Source organism: Ambystoma mexicanum, chromosome 1p (assembly GCF_040938575.1).
Source record: "Ambystoma mexicanum isolate Mex_15411 chromosome 1p, UKY_AmexF1_1, whole genome shotgun sequence".
Lineage (NCBI taxonomy): Eukaryota > Metazoa > Chordata > Amphibia > Caudata > Ambystomatidae > Ambystoma > Ambystoma mexicanum.
Genome location: NC_090921.1, coordinates 184,851,512 through 184,876,433, shown reverse-complemented (window position 1 = coordinate 184,876,433; position 24,922 = coordinate 184,851,512). Strand labels below are relative to the sequence as shown.

Below are 24,922 nucleotides of genomic sequence, written 5' to 3'. Positions count from 1 at the left end.
ATCTACAAAAACACATTAAATTCATGTTCTTTGAGCCCTGTGCTCACTCATTTGTATTTGCAGATGAGTCTGGCTTCTTTCTTTCATAGTCGTAGCTCACAATCTCCTCCTCTTGAATTGCACAATACTGGTTTTAGTCATGTTAGTCCCAGGCATGGATTTTCTCCTTCTTGAAGAGCGTTTTGATCTGGTTCTGTGAGTTGTTTGTTTTGTTAGACGTCAGATTTACAAATATCTACTTTCAGCAATTACTTTTACTCTGGCATCTTGCTGCTTGACAATGACCTCATTGGAGGGCAGTAGATAATGCACTTCTCAGTCATTTGGGAAGGCATGAGAGCAGGTACCAGGATCAGCCTGAAGAATATTCCTATGTGGCTCTTTAAAGCAATGATCTCTGTCTTTTCTTATACAAATGAAGGATGTTCATTCTTGGTAAGGCACTTGAAGAAAGAGTTATTTTGATGCTTATATAGATTGTTTGATCCCTCATTCGTGTTTCCTCATATAGGGGCCTGCTGAAGCTGTTTGCCGAGATCCACTACTGGGAGAGGTTGCTATTTGAGATTCCTCACTATGTGGTAGATGTCTATCATCGAAAAGACGAATTGCACAATCTTCGTGAGAACGTCTTGCTGGTTGTTCGGGACTATAACAGGTGGGAAGACACATTTCACTCATTGTTCTACACATCTGCAGCTTTGCACAGTCCATTAAATGAATAGAACATTGTAGGATGTCACAACCATGTCTTTGAGGAGGAAGGGGTTCTTGGTGTAGTTGAAGGTTGCTGGTCTGGATTGGGTGTCATAAGGAGGATTTTAGGTCCTAACAGGTGTGTGGTCGTCACAAGCTTGTTTGGGGATCAAAGACCAGTTTGGAGATTCTGGGCAGGTTTTCAGCTTTGGTTGTGATGGGTAGATTTCAGTCAGTCTCCTTTACATCCCAAGGCCTAAGAATCTGGTTGTTTTGGGTGGATGTGTTCTTGCTTGATTTGGCGAGGGCATAGTCTTATGGGTGGTAGGTCACAGCCCATTTCAGAGGGTCTTTTCTTTTCCTGCAGATAAAGGCAAGACTTAATTTGGTGGGGATTCAGGATCTGATTTTGGGGCATATGGTACTGGGTTGGTATATACATATCTGATTTTTTAGTGGTCATAATCTGGTTGTGCGTGGTGATGGACTGGTTGGTGTGGTTATAGCATGTTAGAAGACACAGGGATTTGGTTGTTTTCAAAAGTCCTGGGATTGTTTTGGGAAGATGTTAACCCAGGTTTGGAGGGAGGGCATGTCATGCTTGTATTTTGGCCAGCCTATTTCTCTAGTATTTGGTCTTTTATAGATTGACATACTTCGAACATGTTCACCTCTCAGACTGGGAACTGCCAGAAAATTCAAAACAGAGGGTGATTTTTGCTTGTTTTATACAAAGTATGTGAAACACTTTTGTGGCGTTCCAAATGTCACAGTATGCATGCCAGTTTAAAATGAAGACTACATGCATGTGAGCTAATCTGTTCTGGTTTGTGATTAGTGAAAGTAATGTAACTGATTTGACAGGATTTCAAGTTGTCCCATACACGGTGTGAAATAATTAACCAATCTTTGCCTTTAAGGCTCACATAATATTAAAATTCTGGTACTTGTAAGTCATATTTACAAGCTTTTATGAATTGTAAAATGGCATGTTAAGAATGCCAGGTTTTACAAAACCTAATTTGAGATCTCTGTTTCAGCATATGTTTATAAAACAAGTGTGTGAATGAAATAGTTGTTTGGGAAATGTTGGTCATTTTCTGCACTAGCTTTATGATTTTCACAATCAGCAGTTCTTTTCTGTACATATTACTGTTTTACAGATTACTGTTTGGTAGGAGTGAAAACATATACCAATGTATGTATTTACTCATGTGGGGGACTTACAAAGCATGAAACTAGCATACAAGTATCTGGCTGTTGTACAAAAAAGGAAAAGCAGAGAAAGAGAGGACTCTTCTGGGAGAACCAGGGACGGGAATTTCAATTAAGAAGGTTCATCCCATTGTCCCAGTGTCATATGTATGTGACAGGGTCCGGTCTCAAGTGTTAATCAGGAACTGATGCTCGCTCTCATAGACCCCCGTGAAAGTATACTGTGTCAGAGAACACTTAAAATTCTGTCACACCCCACTTCCCTGGGGGAAAGTGGAATGGGACAAAAGAACAAACTCAGACATTCTCCAGCTCTTGAACATCTGTTTGGAGAAAGAAGGAACAGGAAGTCATTAGTGTTTCGGTTCCTAGAACTATTAGCCTAATAAATGGCACTAAATTGAAGATATTCCATTTTAGACCTGCAATGAAGCAGAAATATAGAGAATTTCAGTGGTTTCTGGGAAAGGTAAAATTAGACTGTGTCCTGAATTTTCTGTATTTGGAGCTACATCTGTTTGAACTGCAAATTCAGATAGAATTGTATGGATACTACGGAGCAAAAATGACCGCTTTCGCTGCACAAGCTATTACAATCAATCGTAGCTATTGTCAATTATCACTCTCGCCAAAACTCTGGACTTTTATAAACATATTTGTAATTGTTTATTTATAACATGCTTAATACCCAGAGGTTTCTAAGCGCGGACACGGGGATCGAACCTGTGTTGCACCGTGTCATCTTGCTTCCAAGGCAAGCGCATTGCCCCTGCGTTATCCTCTCAAGATGGTCTTACCCATGTGAAGGTCTTAACTACAATAACATATGGGGCGGAAAATCTTTGTCTCCCAGTTCTGCTGGATTGCGAGGCGCAGGAAGGCTATTTCTGTCACAAGGTTTTGAAACATCCGAATGGGGTTCCAGCAACCGTAATGCTATACAATCTAGTTTTACCCTCAATTCGATCTGTAATCCTATGGAAAAACTTTCTTTATTAAATAAGATCATGTATGCAGAGGAGGGGACAATTTGGTCAGAACTGAAAGTGCTAGTGGAGAAGGATTATCTAGGGATTTATCTAAGTGGGTTAAAGAGTGTGAGAAAATTTGCTCTGAGTACAGCATTTCATGCGTTATGTTATACCGAACCCCACTGAAAGTGAAAAGAAAGCTCTGTGAAACTGATTGGATCTACACAATCGAGAAGGTCAGAACATATCATTTATATGTTAATTTACTCCTTGATGTGAGACCTATTGGAGTATGTCTGGCCTACTTGATTAAGTCTCCAAGCGCTTTATGGCATTCTCTTACAATGAGATTAAGATTCAATTTGGTATTGACACATGAAATCATCAGAATTGGAGATGAGACACAGAGAGATCAAAGGACTTGGAGGTTTTGTAGAAGTATTGATCAATTGGAAACTTTGAAAGACATTTTATTTTACTATCAAGCATTGAAAGATGGAGACTTTTATTTTGGACAACTGCTGCAGAAATTTGATTTCTAAGCAGAGGTGGTGTGGCAGTTTATAATGTTCTCGTATGAACAAAATCAATGGATTACGGCAGCTGAGCACTTTTTAAAGGACATTTTATCTTTTTAAAATGTAATTTGAATATGAAATGTATAAAGTTGATGTGGTATTTTGTATTAAATGGATGTATTTGTTAAAGGTTAAGTATGACCAGGTAATAAATTAAAAGAAAAAAGAAATAATTAACCTTTACTACTTTCCTCTACTCACAATCTTTTACTGTTATGCCCCCACCAAAGCTGGGAGGCCTCATGTTACTGAATACTTGAATTGTCTTGTCAAACTAATTCTTTTGCTTCCTGCTTCTTGACGAAATATTGTGCTCGGGTTTATGTCTCGAGACTCAATTCTAGATACAAATAACTTTTCCTAAAGCTTGTCTGAAAAAAATAACTTGCTAATTATCTTTATCTTCTAGTTGCTCTTATTTGTGTCTATTTCTCTTAAACTCTTCTGAACTATGTACAGCTAAAATTAACATGTTTATTTCTCTTCTCTTGCGGAGTAGTTTTCTGCTTGGTTTTCTTTAAACCATGTGTGAAATTCCAATCTGTCTTTGTTAGGACAGTTTTTCTGAAGTCCAACTAAGAGCTTAGTAAACCCATTTAACTGAGGCAGTTCAAGACTCCACTCTTAGTATAAGGCTGTACCACTTAGCTGGGTTTTAGAAACATTTACCGGGGTTATTTATCCCAAAGTACTGAGGCTCCAGTTACAAGATACAAATCAGGATTTATATTTTCCTGTCATGAATCTCTCATTGGATTTCAGAGACGTGCGTCAGTAACTCCTCTCACTCTTCCCTCTACGAAATCACACTAGTCTGTTTCCTCAAATTGGAGCTTACAATCTCAGTAGAAAAGAACTAGAGAACCCTAACTAAATACCTAAACTAGCATATTATTTAACTGTTACAAAAAGAACTTAACATCTTTTTTTAGGCAAATTTTCTTGCTGCTGTCTAAAGAAACACTGCGCTTTCCTACTAACGTTAAGCAGCTTGTCTTGCCCACGCCGGATGTAGTCAGATGAATCTTATTTCTTTGATTCATTATTCTCTTACCTTGTCACTAGGCCTTAACAACCACTGGGCTTATATCAAACAGGACCTCTCTGATCTTCAGAGGACAATGAAAGGCAGTTTAGAATGTTCACAAGGACAACAGATTGATCTCTGCTCCAATCAGCGTCCAGCTCCCTCTCCACCATGATGGATTGGTAAACTCTCCATTATGAAACATAAACAAGAACCATACTAGTAGAACTAATGACCTAACCCAGACCTGATGGTGATAAAAGATCTGAATTGGAAGAGCAGAATGCTCCTGTACTCATTTAGTGGTCTGAGTGGAGGGGAGAGACATGAGGAACACCAGGTTCAGAGACTTCAGGTATTAGTATATGGACAAGTATCCACCAGTACAGGATGAGAAGAAGGAATGTTGGGATGCAGTGCACACTTACTGATGACAGCACCAGTAAATATAGTACAAATAGTAAATGATTAATGCCTCAAAAAATGGGTCAAATATGCAAAGTTACTAACATGGGTTGAAGACGAAGCAGGACCTGTATCCATATTACCGATGAAGAATGCAACACTGTGTTTCAGAAACAGGGGTCTGACCAAAGTTGGAGAAAATAAAGGATGGAAGCAAACAATTGATGTACCACTATTGGGCCTGTGGATCCAAAGCGTATATGAACCTACCTAAACATTGGGGAGAAATACGTGCTATAGTGATAATACATGTTCATGTATTGGTGATCCCTCAAAGTGATCTTCACTTAGACAGCTTTGCGAAAATGGATGTACACCAAAGGAAGAAGAGGTCGCTTAACCGCACCCGACAGAAGAGAGAGAACTATTTTTCAGCAAAATCAATAGAAGCTTATCATGACATTCAATATGAGCATACAATGTTTGATAGTATGGCAGTGATATTTACAGCTATATTCCTGCCAGAAATTCAAGCTGCAGCTAACACAAGTGGTTAGAAATCACAAGGTGGGAGCTATTACAAACAATTAACATGACAATCAAAGAATTTCATGCGATTGAAGAATTGAGGGCCATCAGACTTATGACCCTCCAGAAAATGTATGTCCTGGACTTGATTACAGCAATGGAAGGAGGTGTGTGCGCAAAGATCAGGCCTTCTTGCTGTACCTACACACCTGCCCACGACGTAGAAAATAGAACCCTAACAGAAGCAATAACTCTGTTATCGACCCTGCATACGAAAATGGTGGAAGAAGTAGATAAAATTGAAGAGGATGATTGGTTGTCATCTTGATTCTTGTGGGTTCCAACCTGGATGGCAAATGCCTTCAAAATCATGGGAGCAATACTAGTGTTAGTGTTGCTAGGATTCTGTTTTATAAGAATAATTATAGGACAATGTAAGAAGACAGCGAAGAAAGCTATTCATAAAGATAATGATTGATGTGGATGCTGTAACCGACGAGCACACATAGACCGAAAACAGCACCCATGAGCACTTGAAAGGAAGCCCTCTCGCACCCCCGGGAGCAAAGTTTCAGTATCCTAAGAATAATAAGAATTATGTGGGACGGGGGGGTGGCCAGCAGCCATGGATGGAGTGAGGAGACATCCCAGTGAGCTCCTGCCAGATCTGACATGATCCGCTGTAAGAAGTGTTGTCTGCGAAGTAAATACAACTCCAATTTACATAAAAACCTGCCTTAGCATCTGGGAAGCACAGTCACCATATGTGCAACAACTCGACCAAGTGGATCGGCAGTTCTGCTCTTTATGATTTTTGCCTCGGCATGCCGGAGCAAAAAGAAAATTGGCGCCCGCGACCTGATAAGATCTGTAGCGAACGCGGCCGAACAACGAGCAACATATCCACAACAGCAAGAAGACGCGAGGAACACGACCCTGCAATGGCCAACCCGCACATATGCAGCGGCACATAAAGGTGAGCCGCTGACCCCACAAACCCTGTGATAGCATGGAAAACACATGAACTAGTCAGTACTTAAGCAAACCTGGACGGCGGCACTCCCAGCTCCCACAAACCAAAGCGCAGTAGCACGCGGGACTGTTGCGGCCCGTACAAGCACCCTGTGCTCAGAAGCAGCATTCTATTGTGATCAGCTGCAATTTATATTGCGCAGAGTTCACAAACCGCGGGAGGCACACACCATTACGTGCCATCTGTTACCTGAGTAGCACATCCAAGCTCCAGTGGAGCTAGTCCCCCTCAATAGCAGTATAAAGCACACTGAATCCCAAGGGACTGTGCACTCTAAAGCAACACTTCGGCATGTTGGGAACCGGCAACACATAGTAGATCATGCATCCTGCCCACAGCTCCCCCCACCCCCTTCGATGCTGAGACCAACCCAATTGCCCCCACAAAGAAATCTAAACACAGCCTACTGAAAAGCCTGTACGTAGAGATCCTCTCCCCTTCTCTGCTCCAAGCACAACCAGGGCAGGCTTGGCCAATGACCAAGAAATACAGCGCAATCATACATAGTAGTAAACACAGCCAGCCAGCTTGTTAGGCAGAAACCTGTGCAGGTCCCTTAGGGAACACTGCAAAAGATTTAGGACTACAGGTGGTTGGCAGTAAACCCAATTGGCAGCAGTCTGTACCACCCAGATTTACCTGATAGCTGTGGCTGAGCAGTCAGACTTCTCTCAAGATGAGTTAGGCAGCATATAGCGTATACACAATAGGTACAGAGATACAGTAGCACAAACAAACACTGACCAGAGCTTTGGTGTAAAAGTATATAATTATTTATTTAAAGACACACTTGTAAATCACACTAGCACAAAAAGAGGTAAGTAAATTTAACACACAGTCACTATTATATATATACAACCCTGATTACTTATTAGACAAGTCTTAATGAGAACACCACTTATTTTCAGACAGAGGTGAGCGCTTAACATAAGATGGCACTCTAATAAGTTATATAAAAAGGGAGGGAAAAGGCGAAGGTATGAAAGCACACAAATTTCAATACTTTTCAAAGAACCACAGTGAGGCAGGTTAGGCAAAGTCTACTGGAGAGCAAGGAAGTTCAAATGCCAGGCCCACTCTTAGAGAGAGCAAGCGAAATGTGTCCAGGATCACACAGTGGGGTTATGCCCAAAGAGTCTTTATAAATAGTTCACAAAAGATTGAGATCAAGTCAGGAAATGTTAGTTAACAGGCCCCATGCTAACCCAGGTTACAAAGTCGAGGATTTACTGTCACCCCGAACGATCGGTCTCAAGGGAAGCCAGGCGGGACACAGTACCTGAAATGGGAAGAACGCTCCAGCGGGGGCAGTTGTTCCTGGCAGCGTGTGCAAGTCGGTGTTTCGTCCAGAGGAAGAGGATGTCTCGACGTGGAGGAAAGATGAACGTCGTTGCTCTGCCAGGGAAGAAAGCAGCCGCAGAGTTTCCCGGTTACAAGGTACTACCCTTTTCTTCGCGGTAGTGGTAACCCGTGGTATTCCGGTTGCCGGTGTGCTTGGCATGGGCAAGGCGGCCACAAGGTGGTCCAGGAAGGCGAAAAAGACGGGCAAACTGGTTATCCCCACCAGTCGAAGGAAGAAGACTCTCCAGACTGGAGATCTCCTCTGTCGTCAGGAAAAGTGGTGAGACGGTTCAGCAGGGCTCCACTGGTGGTGTCGTCGTTGCAAGTCGGCTCGGCTTCTCCCTCCTCGGATTCTTTAGGTCCTGTGGCGACTTCCGAAGTTCCAGTCCCCAAAGCCCTGCTTTTATGCAGAAAACCCCCATTCATTCAGCCTAGCTGTCACTCAAACATGCTAAGTGGTGAGCCGGGCGGCTCACCACTTGGGCCAATCACACGAGTGCAACATGAGTTGCCGAGGCAACTCAGTCCAGGGTGCCTAAACCCCCTCCTGCACCCCCTGTGGTACCCAGACAGAGTGGCACCACTTTTGGAGGCTTCTGTGGAGAAGCCCGCCAAAACGTGGAACAAAGGGCTCGACTTGGGTTGGAGTCACAGAAGCGAATACAAATGCCATTTTGGAACCAAGTTTCGGCAAAAAATACCAACCGGTGAAGTTATATTAATTTAATAAACCGGCAGTATGTTCGAGGCTATTTTAAAAATCGGTAGCCTCGAACAATGGGAAAATCCCATAGGAATATATTTGCCGTCGAATATAAAAAGTAGTATCCAATGCCACCAGCCAAAACTCGGTCGGGGGGGACTGGACAGTGCCCTCTCGAACAACAGACCCCGGGGCATTCGAATTGCCCCGACCAGTACGTCCACAATATGATGGTTTGTACTGGTTCTGTTCACAATTTAAAACTAGTAAAGCCAATGGTGACTTTACATGCCCTCGGAGACAGTGGTCATTCCCAGGGTATGGAGTCTATGTTTGGGGGTCGCTACGACACCCCTGGGTTACTGCACCGAGAGTGCTGTGAAACCCACATATCAAAAACACATGAAACCCTATGGGGTAAAGGACCCCATAGCCCATAGAACACATACAAAGTCAAAGGAACACCTCAAATCATGTCTAAGAGTGGGAGAAAAAGAGTCTCACTCTTAGCAGGAGAAAAAAATAAACCCCAAAAATCCAGCAAAGCTGCTGGGGGGCTCACTAGGTTTGGGAAATTAGCCTTTACAGAGAATTCTCCCTAACACAGCTACCCTCCGATAACATGGTGGAAGGGCAGCCAAACAACGATAGACAACTACGCTTAAATCCAATCACAGATACCCACCACCCAAATGACAAAATGCATTTAAAGAAACCAGAGAGCCGGACAACCAAATTCTGCTGTACTGAAAACCTCACTGTGCTCAAAAATAGATGCAGTCGTGGTGGATGTGGGACTATTATGGTAAGAGGTCAGGAAATTATCGGATAGGACAACAGAATTAGAAAAACAGCTGACAAACAACACTGCAAAGTTTCACAAAATCCACCCTGAGGTCGACATTTTACAACAAAAGGTTAGACTACTGGAAGTTAGGGCAGAGGATTTAGAGGGGAGAGCCCATGGCATTAATGTCTGCATCATTGGCCTGCCGGAAGCAGAAGAAGGAACAAAACCCACATCCTATGTGTAAAATATGTTCTTACAAGAGATAGGGCCTGGGAACCTCTCGCAGGGCTTCACAGTAGAAAGAGTGCATGGAGCCCTAACGCCTAACGCAAAAACCATCACCAGGAGCCCCACCACGACCAATCATAGTAAAAGTCCTCAACTACAAACATAAGGAGAAGATCTTATCCTATTCAAGGCAGGGCAACACGACACAGAGAGCAGCTGCAAGCCTGGCAATATACCCGGACTATACCTTGCAAGTCCAGAAAAACAGGGCTCATTTCTCATCAGCCAAAGCCAGGCTTCACAAAGCGGCCCTGAAATATATGTTGATGTACCCAGCCCGACTAAAGGTCATGCACAACAATCGAGCCAGGTTTTTTGACCTACCTGAAAAGGCGCACTTGTCGATGGACAGTGAAAAAATAATCACCCTCACGGAGGCCAACGGAACCCCGACGTAACAAGGCAATATTTCTGCAAGAGTAGCAAACGCCACCAAGAAACAGGATGTCATCAACGACTCTCTTACATGATAGAATGGTACCGACCTTGCACCAGCTGGGAACCCCAGGACAAGCAGGGTTACCAACTAGGCAGACTACCTCTCAAGATGGCAGACGTTACTTAGCTTATATATACTGCAAGACCCACTTTAAGCAAGTGAACATCGCATCCAAGGAAGATAATTCGATCCCAGACTGCTGCCGACCCGCCCTCAGTGTTTCTACTTGGGACGCTTGGTTCGGCGCCCAACCGATGCACGCATGTCTCCGGACCAGACACTGGAGGAGGCCCCGAAAAGCTGATGCGCATGAGCATTGGTAACTTTGATGGGCGACTGTTTTTAATTAAGGAAGTTGGGGAAGTTATTGAGAGTTCTGTTTTGCCTGCACCAAGAGCTGCATTATAACATAGCACAGGTAATGTGGGTCTACCCTTGGGGGAATAATGTAGGAAAGCGGTCTGTTGGTTGGAAATACTGGGCCTGGTTACAACGTACCCCGGCCAAAATGTATAGATTGTCATGGCTATTGAATTGAAATTGCTCACCTGGAATATCAGAGGCTTAAACTGTTATGTGAAAAGGAACCAGGTCTACGCATACCTCCGCAGACATAAAATTGATATTGCCCTACTATAGGAGACCCACCTTTCATTGGATAAACAAGCGCTGATCGCTAGCAAGTGGAGCGGGCGAACCATCGGCTCCCCATACTCGGCATGCACCCCCAGAGTGTTAATTTGCATAGCCCCACAGTGCCCTTTAAAGTGGCCCAGTTTAAAACCGATAATGAAGGCAGAATGGTGCTGGTTCATGGACTTCTTGAGAATGTAGATACCTGCTTAGTCAACACATACTCCCCCAATCATGACACAGCTGCCTTTTTCCATACACTGTATCTACGTCCTGGGCCATTCTGAGAGAGCAAGACTATATGAGGAGGGGACTTTACTGTTTTATAAATCCTGGATAGGTAGGATACCAAACTCCAAAGACGGCCCCCTCAGCACGGTCCCTGATAACACTCCTGACATCTTTCGAGCTGGTAGATATATAGAGAACACTACACCCGGACTTCAGACATTACTTGCATTTTTCTGCCCCACACTCTGTCCACACCAGACTTGACTCTTTTTTTTGTTGGAAAAGATGTGGCTGCTGACCTTGTAGTTGCTGAATATAAGAGCGCTGTCTTATCGGACCATGCCCCCCTCTTGTTGAAGTGGCAGTACGTACCTCCGAAACCCCCCATTCCCACATGGAGACTCAGAAGTGATTCACTGCAAGACCCCCAGCGTTGGCAGCGTCCCCGGTGCTGGCCCTATCTGGGAGGTGCTGATGGTGGTTATCCAGGGGCACTGCAATTACCAAGGCGGGTGGCATATAAGCCTCGCTAAGCAGCGTACTCACCTCTAATGAGGAGACACTACCAAAGCTTGTACAGTCAAACTTGAGCCAAAGAGAGAGGGATACAGAGGAGTCAGTATTATGACTAAAATGTGTAGAATGCTGGAAAAGATTAGGCCGATACAGTTATTCTAAATATATTGAGAGACAACATGCAGAAGGCGACAAGCAGGGCCGACCCCTTGCTTGGCTATACAAAAAAAGAGGAGCAGCGAGTACCCATTTACTCCGTACTTAAGCAACTAGGCACTATGTGCATCACACAAGAGGGAATTAATGCAGTGTTCCAATTGTACTACCGGGATATATACAGCGATGAGCCTACAGCCCCACGTGCACATTCAACAGCCTAGACGCACCCGTCACGTTTGAAGAACTAACAGACACAATGAGCTCATTGCCATCAGGGAAGACTCCAGGCTCAGAAGATTTACCCAGTGAGTTCAATAAAGAATTCGTAGAGGAACTGACTCCTCACCTCCTCAATACACTAACAGAGGCGTATGACATAGGCATTCTTCCTTGCAGCCTGAGAGAATAAATAATAATACCCTTCCTCAAGCCACACAAATAGCTGCTAGAATGTAACTCGTACAGGCCCCTCTCCATACTTAACCAAGATAGTAAAATCCTGACGGCACTGCTGGCCCGTAGGTTAAATAAAGTGATTCATACCCTAGTGCAATACTGTCAAACAGGGTACGTGCCAGGTAGACATATGGTCTTGAATCTAAGGCACTTGCACCACGTTATTGACAGGACTACTTCCTAGGACACACCCTGCGTGGTAGCTGCATTGGATGCCATAAAAGCATTCAACTCCATCAAATGGGACTGGCTAAATGCCACGTTACGTCGGTTTGGTTTTGGGCAGACTTTTATCAATTGGGTGAAGTTATTATATAACAAACCAGTGGCAAGAGTCAAGACGGCAAACCCTTCTCGGTGCCCAGATTTTTTGAAAGAGGTACTAGGCAAGCCCATTATCTCCACTGCTTTATATTCTGACAATGGAGCTGATTGCGACATATCTAAGAACAGAATACATTGATGCAGGCATACTCATTAATGGAACACGCCATTTATAAACCTGTATGCAGACGATAGAATGTTATATATACAAAATCCAGAAGACAATTTCGAACTCATAATGGAGACCCTATCGCACGCCTCTCAGGTATCATTATTAGTAAAGAGAAGTCATCCGTGTTTCCGTTTCCACTCGTGGGTTTAACCAAAGCTCCCTATCCTTGCTCTACAATGGAGCACTCACACATTCAGATACCTTGGCATTAACATATACCACGAGCCTGAGCTTGAACATGTCAACAATACACAGAAAGCCCTTGATGGAATCAATAACTCTATGAAGTTCTGGGCTAAGCTACCCCTTTCACCAATGGGTAGAGTAGCACTGCTGAAGATGGTGGCACTCCCCAGAATACTACATTTTGTAAATGTCCCTTAAAATATGCCCAAGTCCTTCTTCAAGACTTTAGACTCCCTAAGTAGGCAATTCCTATGGTGCAACGGAAGTTGCAGAATAGCATTATCCGCTCTACAGAAGCCTTGCGAAGAGGGTGGTATCAAAGCTTCACACTTTGAGTAATATTACATTGCAGGGCAGCTGCAATTTGTAGTGGGCTGGTTAGCAGACAAGCCCACTTCAGACACTGACTTACTTCAGCCCTCAGTACCAGGTTGCTTTATCAAAGAGCTACTGTGGCAAAAAAGCCTTAGGCCACTTGGAGCTCACACTTGGTCTTGCTAGGTACCCAAATGTGGGTTAGGGCGCTCTCATTGATAGGACTAACTGATCCATTCTACTTACAAATCCCACTAGCCTCACTGGTCCCAAACGCATCACAAGCACAGCTGGGTATTTGCATACATTGGGAAACACGCAGCATTGATACTATAGAGGACCTTGTCGATGGCGGCTCCTTCATACCCTTCCAGGAGCAAGACGACACTAGAGGCATACACCCTGGCCAATACATGCTGCACTGCACCACCCAGAAGGCTGTTACGTAGATGGCCAACATATATAGAGATAAAGGAAACACATGCTCTAGTTGAAATTCTACACGACCTAGCAGAAGGAGGTCACACAATATTATATGACTTTCCCCTGACCAGCGGGCCCCCTGAGGAGTTGGCTATCCGAAGAAAATGGGAAGAGGACTTTGGCACCCGTTACAATATTTGGACTGGTCAAAGATATTGCGGTATCACAAAAAGTGTCCCTTAATACTAGGTTGCAGCTGATCCAATTGTTCGTCACTCATAGAGCATACTGAACGCCCCTTAAAATTTAAAGATTCCGCGGTGCAGTCACACAACACTGCCCAAGATGCGATGCACCAGATGCCACTTTACTGCACATGTCCTGGGCATGCCCTACCATTAGGAAATGTTGGGTAGAACTGGCAACCATACTGAGTATAGTAGGTCTGACCACGAAACTAGCATCACAATCAGCTTGCTTTTTGGGACGCTTGAAGCGCCCCAAACCTACATGGCATGCATGCAAAATGAAAGACCTAACATGTATACTAGCTAAACTCGGAATAGCTATGGCATGGAAATCCCCACAAGGCCCCAATATAGCGGACTGGTAGCGATACCTTAGGAAATGGGCAATATCAGAAACAGCAGCTTGGAGACATGCAACACAATGACCAACAAAGACATTACTTTATGGAATGAGCTCATACAATCACTATTTAAACCAGAGACTGAAAGCCCGGGAATCCGCAACACTTAAGAACCAGCATAAATGCTAACTAGGCGCCAACTTTGCAGGCAATTAGAGGGGGGAAGGAACTGTGTGAGGGGAGGATGGGAAAGTTGGGGCACATGTTAATGTTAATAACGGGCCATGCCATACCACAAATAACCTGTTTGTTGTAAATACGTGATGTTTGCGCTGCACTAATGTTTATATGCAAAGGAATAAAAGGATAACCGAATAAACCTGTTTTAAAAAAAAAAGACTATGTGGGACGTTGGGTGTTAAGAAAAACCAGAGGGTGTTTCCCATCCTAGTCCCCGGGGATAACTTACTTGGGTGGCAAGGGAAAGGCCATTGCTTTTGGATCCCGACCTTGGGGATGGCTAAGCGAGGGAGAATCTCTTGGGTATGTGGTCCCCTGGGAATGGGAGCAAAGCACCCAATGATGAGACATGGTATCCCACTTTTTCCACAACCCATGTAACCCTATCCCTGTTTATTTTATGGGAAAATGCAACTTCCATAATTCCTCCCCACTTTGTCTTGACAAAAGTACTGCACCAAGGAAGATGAGGAATGGGGACAGAAGGATTACCTTCTTTGACTTGCATTGGCCCTGACCCTGTAAAGATTCCAGGCAGAGACAGGCAGGTATCTCTAATAACGTACACCTGCCACTTATTACGTGTCCCTATGAAAATAAAAGGTGGCGAGCAGAGTCACACTTTGAGCGAGGCTGGGTACGAGAAGGAACAGCTGTTCTGAGGCTGATGCGAACCGGGCTGTAAGAGTTAGAAGGCCCAATGGGTTGATCATCGAATAAGAGGAGTGAGAGAAAGCCAGGCAAGACTTCAAAGATTTCAGGAAGCCGTGAGTGTTCAGAAAACGGAGCCAAGTGAGTGGAGGAACAAAAACTTCAGAGGGCCAGGAAACGGCCTGCCACCCTCCCGGGTGAATGGTGGAGTTGGGGAGGAGCAGAGGCGGTGTTGGTAACGGCCTTGAAGTGTCAAGAAAAGATGAAAGATATTCATTGAACACAACCAGTGAGTTATCGAGCACAATACAAGTCTGGTTGATATTAAAGCAGAAGTGACTGTGATTTGAAAGTTGAAGGTTGCGTGTGTACCAATAACACACAAATGAAGAGAGCAATTGTTAAAGGAAAAGGCTACAGTCGCACCTTCGAAAGTCTCTGTGAAATGTTATGAACCGTTGATGAACGTTTGAAAGATATTACGAGCGGAGATCAAAAGAAACAAAGTTAAATAAGAGGAAGCTGAAATATGTGAAACATGCCAAGGGGTCAAAGTAAAACACACAGGGTGGCGAAAAGTAAAATATAAGGAACAAGGCCAAGAAGGCAATCGAAAGAGAATGAGAACTACAAGTACCATGTGGTATTGATGCTATAAAAGACAATTGTGAATGGAAGGAATATGGAAAGAGAAGTCAAAGTGGTCATGAAGAGGTCTATGTAAATTACTTGCAGTTTCGAATGTCTTCGACCGGGAGAGATCTTAAATACAAATGTGGGGAATGGAACCCCCACGAATAGCCAGACATGGTTGAGCCCGGCAGAGGGAAGCCTCTACAGACCTGTGAGAAATTGAGAGCATATGAGCTGAATATTGATGACAAGACGCGTGCAGCCTATGGAGTTTATTGAACTACCAGAAATTGAAAGCCTTAGATTGAACTGTTGAACTATACCAGTAAGCTAAAGTTTACAGGACTGGTAGAACTGTGCCATCCACCTATCCTTTGTTCGTTAAACTCTCTAGACCCTGTGGGGTTGAACCTGGGGAAGGGAGTTAGTGCTAAAGCCATTCTGACATTTCTTTTTTAATGCACTATTTTCCGTTTTGTATTCCCTTAACACAGTTTGTAATCTTGAGAAGGAGGACAAGATTAGGTTTTCTTAGTGTAGGTCTTTTTATTTTGATGAACTGACGTAGACTATTGTGTTCGTTTTAATGGTCGAGATTACTCCCATTCTAGAAATAGGGCAAGATAGGCAGTTTCCAAACCCCTTTGAGTTAAATAAATGTTTTTGAAGCTTGCATCCATTGTGTCTGTGTCTGCTTTTGAAACCATGGCTTAATTAGTGTTCTGTACACCGACTGGGGAGTGGTGCCAAATGACCTGGAGTGTGGAGTAACACATAAAGAGTGCAGGTGACCTGAGGGGGGTGACAAAGATATGGATTCTGAAGAAACCACAGTGTGAAGAAAAGGTGAAGAAAATTGAGGAGGTGGTCAAGGACTTTTCCAGGGGGGTGCATGTGGAGAGATAAATGCTCACGTCATCTATAGAGCCCACCCCCTCAGCTGGGTCATATTGGAAGAACAGCAAGAAGACACTGTATGACACCTAGTATCATCTCAATATCAGATTGAAGGTGTGCAAGATGATATGCGCTTGAACTGATGCGGTAGAAGGAAGTCTGCAGACACCAATAAAAGAACTATAAGTGTAAGTCTGACTGGTGTAAAGTGACGTCATGAAGAGGAAAGGCCACTAGCATTATGATCTAGATGTCACCTTTGCTTCGTGTAAGGAAACATAAGGAAGAGAACAGAAGGGTAAATATACCTCCTGTGGTAGCTCACTTCGCAATGTCAGCGTGTTACTAGTTGCATGTATTACTTATAGTCTGATCATGATCGAGGGCTGTAACATAAAATGTCCTCGTGCAAGTACCAAGAGCATATCGGGATGGGGTGGTGATACCTATATAGTCCCAAAATCTATTGTCAGCTGTGTATCTTTGTGAGCCACTTTGTGGGTGTTTTAACTACATATCATGCAGATCCTTCTTGTATTCAGGGGTGAACCGCATGCAGCCGTGTGTTGTGCCAGGTGATATATATAACCTGAAAATTCATACCCTGAGTGTGCATTTCTGTTGCTGGCCACTCGTAGAGAACACTTCACAGAAGTTGGCGCTACTCTTCTGTTGGCAATTCAGAGGTTCAACAACGCTTAATGTTACTATGGGTACAGCTGTGTCAGTTACTTTCTGCTAAATAATTGCAGTATTAACATGATATAGCTGTGAAGAGGATGTTCAACGCAATAGATGTGCACAAGTCCAAGAAAATGTTTAGGTGCCAGAAAGCTATATTAGCGTCTAGGCATTATTGTTCGTTCTTTGTGAACATTTTAGAGTGACTATCAGAGCTAGGTCTGAGTGACTAGGACTACCTCCCCAAACTGGTGATTAAAACGTAGATCGAAATTCCAGATGAGAGGTATAACCCATGACACTCGCTAAAAGACATAAGGATATGATGATGTGCCTTTGTAAGGCATTTCTGTGACCTAATATCTGATATTTTAGCACATGAATGTTGCAAAGGGATATTCCTTTTTGCTATCCCTTTTAGATAGGCGGTGCACCATCCGTCTCCTAGGGAGAGATTCATTTGGATAGGGACAGGGTGTCCTTCGCTTTAGGGACAGGCTGTTTGTGTGTTTGCACTTAACTTCACTTCACAAAAGGATTGACAGTCCCACCTTTTGATTGCGTTCTCCTATACCGTTCTTGGTTATTTATAACACATCTGCTTTTTGAATACAGTTCTTCTTCTATTCTTGTTTTTACATATTTAATTTAGGTGAAAAAATATGTTAAAGAAACAGTGTGTCCACGTATTATAGACGGGACGCCTGAACGGAACAGAAAGACAGCTTGCCATTCAAATTGTTCATGGACTACATAATGCTAAATCGAATATAGCTTGGTGGGTAGGCAAACCTTGTTAGTAGTGGGGCTAGATTTTGCTTGTAGCTATGGTATTGATTGCTTGTTGAAGGACGTGAAAAACACCTAGTTTGTGTTGCACACATTCAATTTTTAATTATTTGTTGATTTTTGTAACCATTGTCCTGGCACACAGTGCGCTAGGTGCATGTGAGAAAAGCCAACACGTGTTTCGACCAAAGTCTTTGTCAAGGCAGAGGTTGAATGGTTGAGGATCCTTCTTAAGGATGGCGGCGGCCTGGGGATTGTAGACATACTGGTGCCTTGTAGGATTTGCTGTCTAGTCACTGGCGGTCGGCTGGGCAGCGATTCTTGAGCCCGATGGCGGTGATCATCTAGGTGTTTTTGACGTCCTTCAACAAGCAATCGCAATCATGGCTACAGCCATAATCCAGCGCCACTACTAATAAGGTTTGCCTACCCACCAGTATATAATTACTGTTGGGAACTTCGGAGTTTCATTCCCAAGCAAACCATGTGTAAGGCTGCAGGAAATAACCAATCACTCAACCAACCGAAGTGATAGCGCAGGGGTCTGCCCTTCCTCTAAACACCAGACCACCCTACCTAAATCTAATATAGCATCTGAAACGTGTCACCACTAATAGGTGTGAAGTTAAGTCAGGGGTAATCAGTTGTCGTGCATTGAAAAATATTATAGGTCCCTTCCACAATCGCAACTGGTCCCCCAAAAATCAGAAATTGGGAAGAACCCATTATTAGCATAGGCTTCGTACAATAGTAAGAAAGAAGCCTGAAGGAGAAATCCCAAGGCTGCAGAGCTGAAATGCATTGGAATACAAATTTGTGCAAGAACCAAGAATATTTGTTTGGCTAAGGATCAAGGATGCCCGCAGCATGAGGCAAATGCAAAACCCAAAAGGAGTCCAAGAGGATAAGCCTTGTACACAGGACATATTTTTCTTAGATTAAGGAAAGGAGTGAACATGTGTGAGTGCCAAGTATTGTTCAATTAAAGATGCAGAAAGCGAGGAAGGGGGGGAAAAGGGCAGTCTCTGGCCGAAATCACTGGAGTGCCTGAGGAGGATTAATGACCAGCGATTAGTGATTTCATTAATGATTTTAGATTGGATTTTTAGTTTATCTTTCCCTTTGTTTTAGAGCCTCCTATAATCTAATTTTTCGCAGTCCGTCTTTGATACAATAGCTACTCATAAGTGTATGATTGTTCACCTACTCAATACATTTGCACATTACATAGTGCACACTTTCTGCTTTTAGGGGCTATAGGCGCTGTATGCACTGTCTACTCGCTGCTTTTTAGAACATGGTAAAACGCAATGAAAAGTATGAACAGGCTGTGGATAGGGAAATTAAGAGCAAGAAAACACTGATTACTCAGGAAACAGCCAATAGTGCATGACAACGCAGCCAACATTAAATGCCTATCTTAAACCGATACCAGGGATGATAGAGGAGCGCATAATGAACACAGAAAGAGCTATAGAGGCAGTCGTTAGTAGCAATGGAATGCCTGGCCCTAATGCTAACGGGTCAGGGGTAGTAACTGGGAATGAGGTAACCGGGCTCTCTGAAATGGTGCATTGTAACCCCTTAACTAATGGCCCACCATTATCCAGTTGTTTTCGGGCAGATGAGGACGAGGTGAAGGGGACAGATGATAGCAGCAATCCTCTATCCACAGGGATTCTAGCCTGGTTTCAGTAGACTTTCATCAGGCTCCTCGAAGAGATGTTAGAGAGGAAATTAAGCCCTATCTTAGCAATAATTGACTCAATTAAAAATACTGTCAATACTTCATTTGCCATAATGGATTATAACATTAGGAACATCAAAAGGGTTTTAAAGAAGGTAACCCCCGAAGCAGGCCCAACAGCAATTCAACCAGAAAATGGGCACATAATTATGGTCATACATGAAGGGGCAGTAAATGAGGTAAACACTAATAACAGGACAGAGCCCCTAAATGGCATATAACAATTAGCTATGGGTAAGGAACGGAAGAAGGTGTGCCCCACATCAAGTTCACCCAGGAACCCGAATACATTGGTATTGTCAGGTAATAATATAGTGCTTGGTTTGCCACCAGCGGCAATACCGCTGGTTGGGGTAATAACCAATGTCCCAGGTCTTGACGGGTGGGTTAGAAGAGCCAGCAATCTCACTAATCTATAAATCTAGCCACTAGATCAATAATCATTTAGCCGGTCCCAAAATCAATCCATGTAGCATTCTCATGGTAAGAAGAGCTGCCTGGGTGGGCAAAACCAGTTACGCGCAATTACTTGGTCTCTGTTCTGGAACCTAATCATATGAAGAAAAACAAACGCGGCAGGGGGGAGTGAATTTCTGCCACTTACCTTTTTTTAATCCTGCGCACAGTGGGCACAATGACTCCATAACACCTCATGTACAAGGAGAGAACAAAGATTGAGGACTATGAACAGCATAAGAGATTGGGATAAAAAGTAGATAGATGGTACTAACAACAACATCTATATAGCCAGCAGACAGGGCAATTCTAATGCTGGTGTGGTGCTAACAACCAATCGATTTGATGCCCTATCATCGATTGAAGAGTTAGATTGACTGATGACCTTACCCCCAGTAACATGGCCCCAAGTAGTGGTGCTAACAAATGAGCGGGTAGCATTACAGGAATCTGTCCCAGTGTTCCAACCCTGCAAACCACATACCCAGTCAAACCGTTCCAAGCTGAAGGGTTCTTGCATGAGCAAACAGAATTTCAGGAGCCCATTGCGGCCGATGCACACTCATTAGTTATATTTAGTTGGAACATTGCAGGGGCAAGCTCCAAACTAAGGGATCCTGATACTTTGTCACACCTGGACACCCAAAATGTCATTTGATTGCAAGAAACCTGGGAGATGTAGGCTCCAGTGATTGATGGTTATACCTCATTTTGAAACAGGCAAGTAAAAATGACAGATGGCGCTGTTAAGGCGGTCTCGCAACATTGATCAAGGCATCAATGATGTATCAAATGGAGGTTATACACACAAGATCCAATTGTATTCAATATGTCATTATGACCCGCTCTCAAGGAGTCCGACTATTAATTGTTAATTTGTATAATAGCCCACACATAACTGAATCAAACACCCTAGGGCTGATGAAATAATTTATGGAGACTTTATTCTCCCAGAATTAGACAGACAGTACTGGTGCTTGGGGTGACTTTAATAGTAGACTAGCTAATGGGATTTTCAAACATTAATTTTATTCTTATTTAATTTTTATTTTTTTGCATTTATTTCAGCGCACAAAGCCCTGAGGTATCTATGTGCTATTTACAGAAAGTGCATGGTACAATGGTGCAAGAATACACCTATGGTTACAGACATAAAGTGGTGTGTGTACACAGACTGGCAAAGCCTCACCTCATGTTACAGAGGGCTACATCACACAGCATATGAGTCAAATAGGTACGATCACACAGACTGGCTGAACCTCACCTCATGCTACAGAGGGCTACAACATGCAGCATATGAGACAAATAGGTATTGGAGTAGGGTCTATGGTGGTGTACCAGGAGGCCCGACATTTAGAAACACACAGGTCCTCCACTATAGACTATTTTTGTATGCATGTTCGCCACTGGCATATAAACACCTTTGAGGTGGTCGGGGAACTTTGCAGTAACCATTTTCCCTGAGGCTGACTATTCAATGGGAGCCCACTAAGATAACTATACTAGCTTTTCCCCAGTTATACCATTGTCAGGTCATTCCTCACTGCAAGAGAAGATTGAAATGGGCTAAACGTGATCCTGGGACTATACAGCATGAATGTGTGCATCCCAATAAACACCCAATCCTGTCAATTCTTGATACTGTTAATAGGCTCCCTCATGAATATGTTGCAATCTGACTTTAAAAAGAACAAAAGGGGGGATGCATAGTTGGTTGTCATGCCTTGCTCACCTGTTTCCCATGGTAGCAGGAATCCGTATGCGCTCAGATCGACAGCAAGGCCGTTCTACACTAGGTGGAGTCTCTTTAACAAACTCCCCACAAAATGGCGTTGGATTCAAGCACCTAGGATCATGTGATCACATTGGTTACGACATCAGTCACGTGACTTTTGAGTGTATTTAGGTCCATTCCTCTAAGTGCTCCTCGCTTCTGATTGTTGCTACTTTGTCATTCCAGAGTCGCGGTAAAGTCAATTATTTTACCGCGTCTGTATCCGGAGCCTTGTTTCCAAAGGTGTTTCCTGTTTCTGCAAGACTCGTCCTCTGAGTCGATCCTTCATTCAGTCAAGGTCCGGGAGACGGACCCCTCCACGTTTTGTTCCTGGCGTGGAAGTACCTTGGTGTTCCAGGGAAGCCGTTTACAGCAAATCATCTCACAGAAGCTTCCTGAATCCGTCTTCATCATTTCACCTTACAGCGATTTTCCCTGCTTTGCCAGTAGTCAGGTGAATGCATTCCTTAGCGCTTGCTCGCTACCGCGTTTCTACAGACGCATAACGCATTCAGTTATTGTTTTGATTTAAGATAACTTCCAAGTTTACGGGAGTTGGACTTTCTGATATTTAGATATTACAATATTATTTTCAGAACTACACTGTTCCACTTGCTCAGTATTCATATTAGCCCTGCTTCCCCAGAGGGGATTATTTGCTTTCCATTATCATTTCAAGGGTGATTCGATTACTACATTGAGAGTGAAGAATTTGGTTTTGAACAATTACGAAGATGCCAAGATTATGTTGTGTTATACTTTGTGCACAGAACAAGAGGACGCTCTCCAGAGTGCACCTACCCGACACTGGTTTGACCCTCGTTCCGTTCGGGATTAGTTACCTACTAACATTCCCTTTCCTTGTTGTTGTGTCCTAAAGCTGGATTATTACCTGGATTGCTGCATTGAACCGTGCTTTTCATCAAACGACTCCTAATAAGGTTAGTGGGGAAACTAGTGAAATAAATATAAATCAGCCTTATTAGATAGGTTACTTACCTTGTTGTTTATATTACACAGGTTGGAGAGGGTGTTGAGTTATTCATCCTTTCAATTGATTCCTCGCTCTGACCGTGTTTATCCTATCGGGCAGTGGATGTAATCAATGGAAAGGGTTCTTCCTTGAGGATTCATCAGTGAAGGTTAGGAAGAAAGAAGTCATCAGGATCAATATTGTATCCTTTTATGATTCTACTCCACCTGTATCCATTTCGGTTATTATACAAGTGTGTCTATTGTCAAGAGATCAAGGGCGGCATGTCAGAATCAGAAGCCATAGCAATGGAGGTCGTGGATCCCTTAGAAGCCCTAACAAGGCTGATAGCAGATCTACAAAATTAAATGATTAGTGCCCAGGACACTTAACGTCATCGCATGGACGTCTTACAAGACGCAATGCGTTCCCTACCTCAGGGAGGTGAGACCCCTGCAGCCAGTGCTTCCAGTTCAGGCTCATTATTGCCTCCACGGGAACTAGTACAGTGGTGATGCCTACCCAGTTCCCTCTGGCTCCTCCTGAGAGGTTTACTGGTGATCCCAAGGCATATCGTACCTTTGTTAATCAGTGCCGCTTATATTTTCTGTGTCAGCCTAGTTCCTTTATGGACTTGACTACCAAGGCGGCATTCGTTTTATCGTATTTGGGTGGCACAGCTGTGGCATGGGCCAATCCGCTTTTGGAAAACGGTCCTTTACTGTATGACTGCGATGCTCTACTAGAGGCTATGAGCAAGGTTTTCGACATGCGGTATGCTACTCAAGCCACTGATCTGGAATTGTTGAGTCTTCAGCAAGGGAGTAAACCCTTGTTGTCCTATTTGGCTAAGTTCAATCAGCTAACTGCTGAGACAAGTTGGCCTGAGGAAAAGAAAGCGACAGTATTTTACAAATGTCTGTCCGAGGAACTCAGACGCCCTTTCCACTGTTCCAGTGGTACCTGCAGGATTTACAGAACTCCTGGATCGCATCTTACAATTAGATGCTCGCAAAAATGCCAGAAAAGGAGAAAAGAAACTATTTCTACCATCTTTGGGACGCTCTGAGCCCCTAGTGGCGTCTTCCAGTGATCCCAAACCCATGCAGATCGGGGCCATATGTGGTCGTCTTTCAAGTGCAGAAAGAGAAAACAGACGTGAAAACAATCTTTGTATGTATTGTGGGTCTGCAGAGCATTTATTGGATTCCTGTCCCACGAAACCAAACAAGCGTCTGGGAAACGCCAATACTCGGCATCAGTAGGAGTCCCTGTGTCGAGTGCCAGATCGGATCCTGCTCCTATCGCCATTTCAATGGAATTACGTTTTCACGGTTCTAAAATTCAGACCCAGGCGATGCTTGATTCAGGGGCCACTAATGATTACATTCATCTTTCCTTTTTGCAAACAGGTGCTATTCCCACAGTGTCAAAGAAAGTCCCAGAAACAGTCAACACTGTCAATGGTTCCATCCTTGCATCTGGTTTGGTCACTAAAGAAACCGTTCCGATTACAGTAGTTCAATTTAACAGACATACTGAGGAAGTGGTTTTTGATTTAATTGCAGCACCCCAGTACAAATTGATTTTGGGTATTTCTTGGCTTACCTTACACAATCGGTTCATTGACTGGACAACAGATCAAATACAATACCCTTCGTCTTACCACAATGAACATTGCTTCAAAGATTCAGAAGTGGTCAGGGATTCCTCGGTTAGGTGATTTCTTGAGACAGCTAGAACTATAGGAGCTGTGGTCTCGCCTAGCATCCAGGTACCACAGGAGTACAAAGCATTTGCTGATGTATTCGACAAGGGTATGGCTCAGCATTTGCCACCTCATCGTCCTTAAGATTGTCCTATAGAATTGTTACCAGAATCCAAAATACCAACAGGACGGGTTTACACCTTAACCCAACAGGAAGATGCAGTTCTCAAGGAGTACATTGATAAAGCGCTGAAGATAGGTTTCATTCGCCCTTCACAGTCCACGGCAGTATCTCCATTGTTTTTTGTTCCTTAAGAAGGAGGGTGATCTTAGGCCTCGTATTGATTACAGAGCC

General features: G+C 43.6%; 1 protein-coding gene across 1 annotated transcript in view; it reads left to right on the top strand.

The window, feature by feature from the left end:
* Positions 1-24,922, top strand: part of DNAH2 (dynein axonemal heavy chain 2) — a 3,498,763-nt gene that overhangs the window by 601,662 nt on the left and 2,872,179 nt on the right. Inside the window, exon 15 of the mRNA XM_069646273.1 lies at positions 512-658. Coding sequence (XP_069502374.1) covers positions 512-658 — 147 coding nt within the window. The remainder of the gene's footprint in view (positions 1-511; positions 659-24,922) is intronic.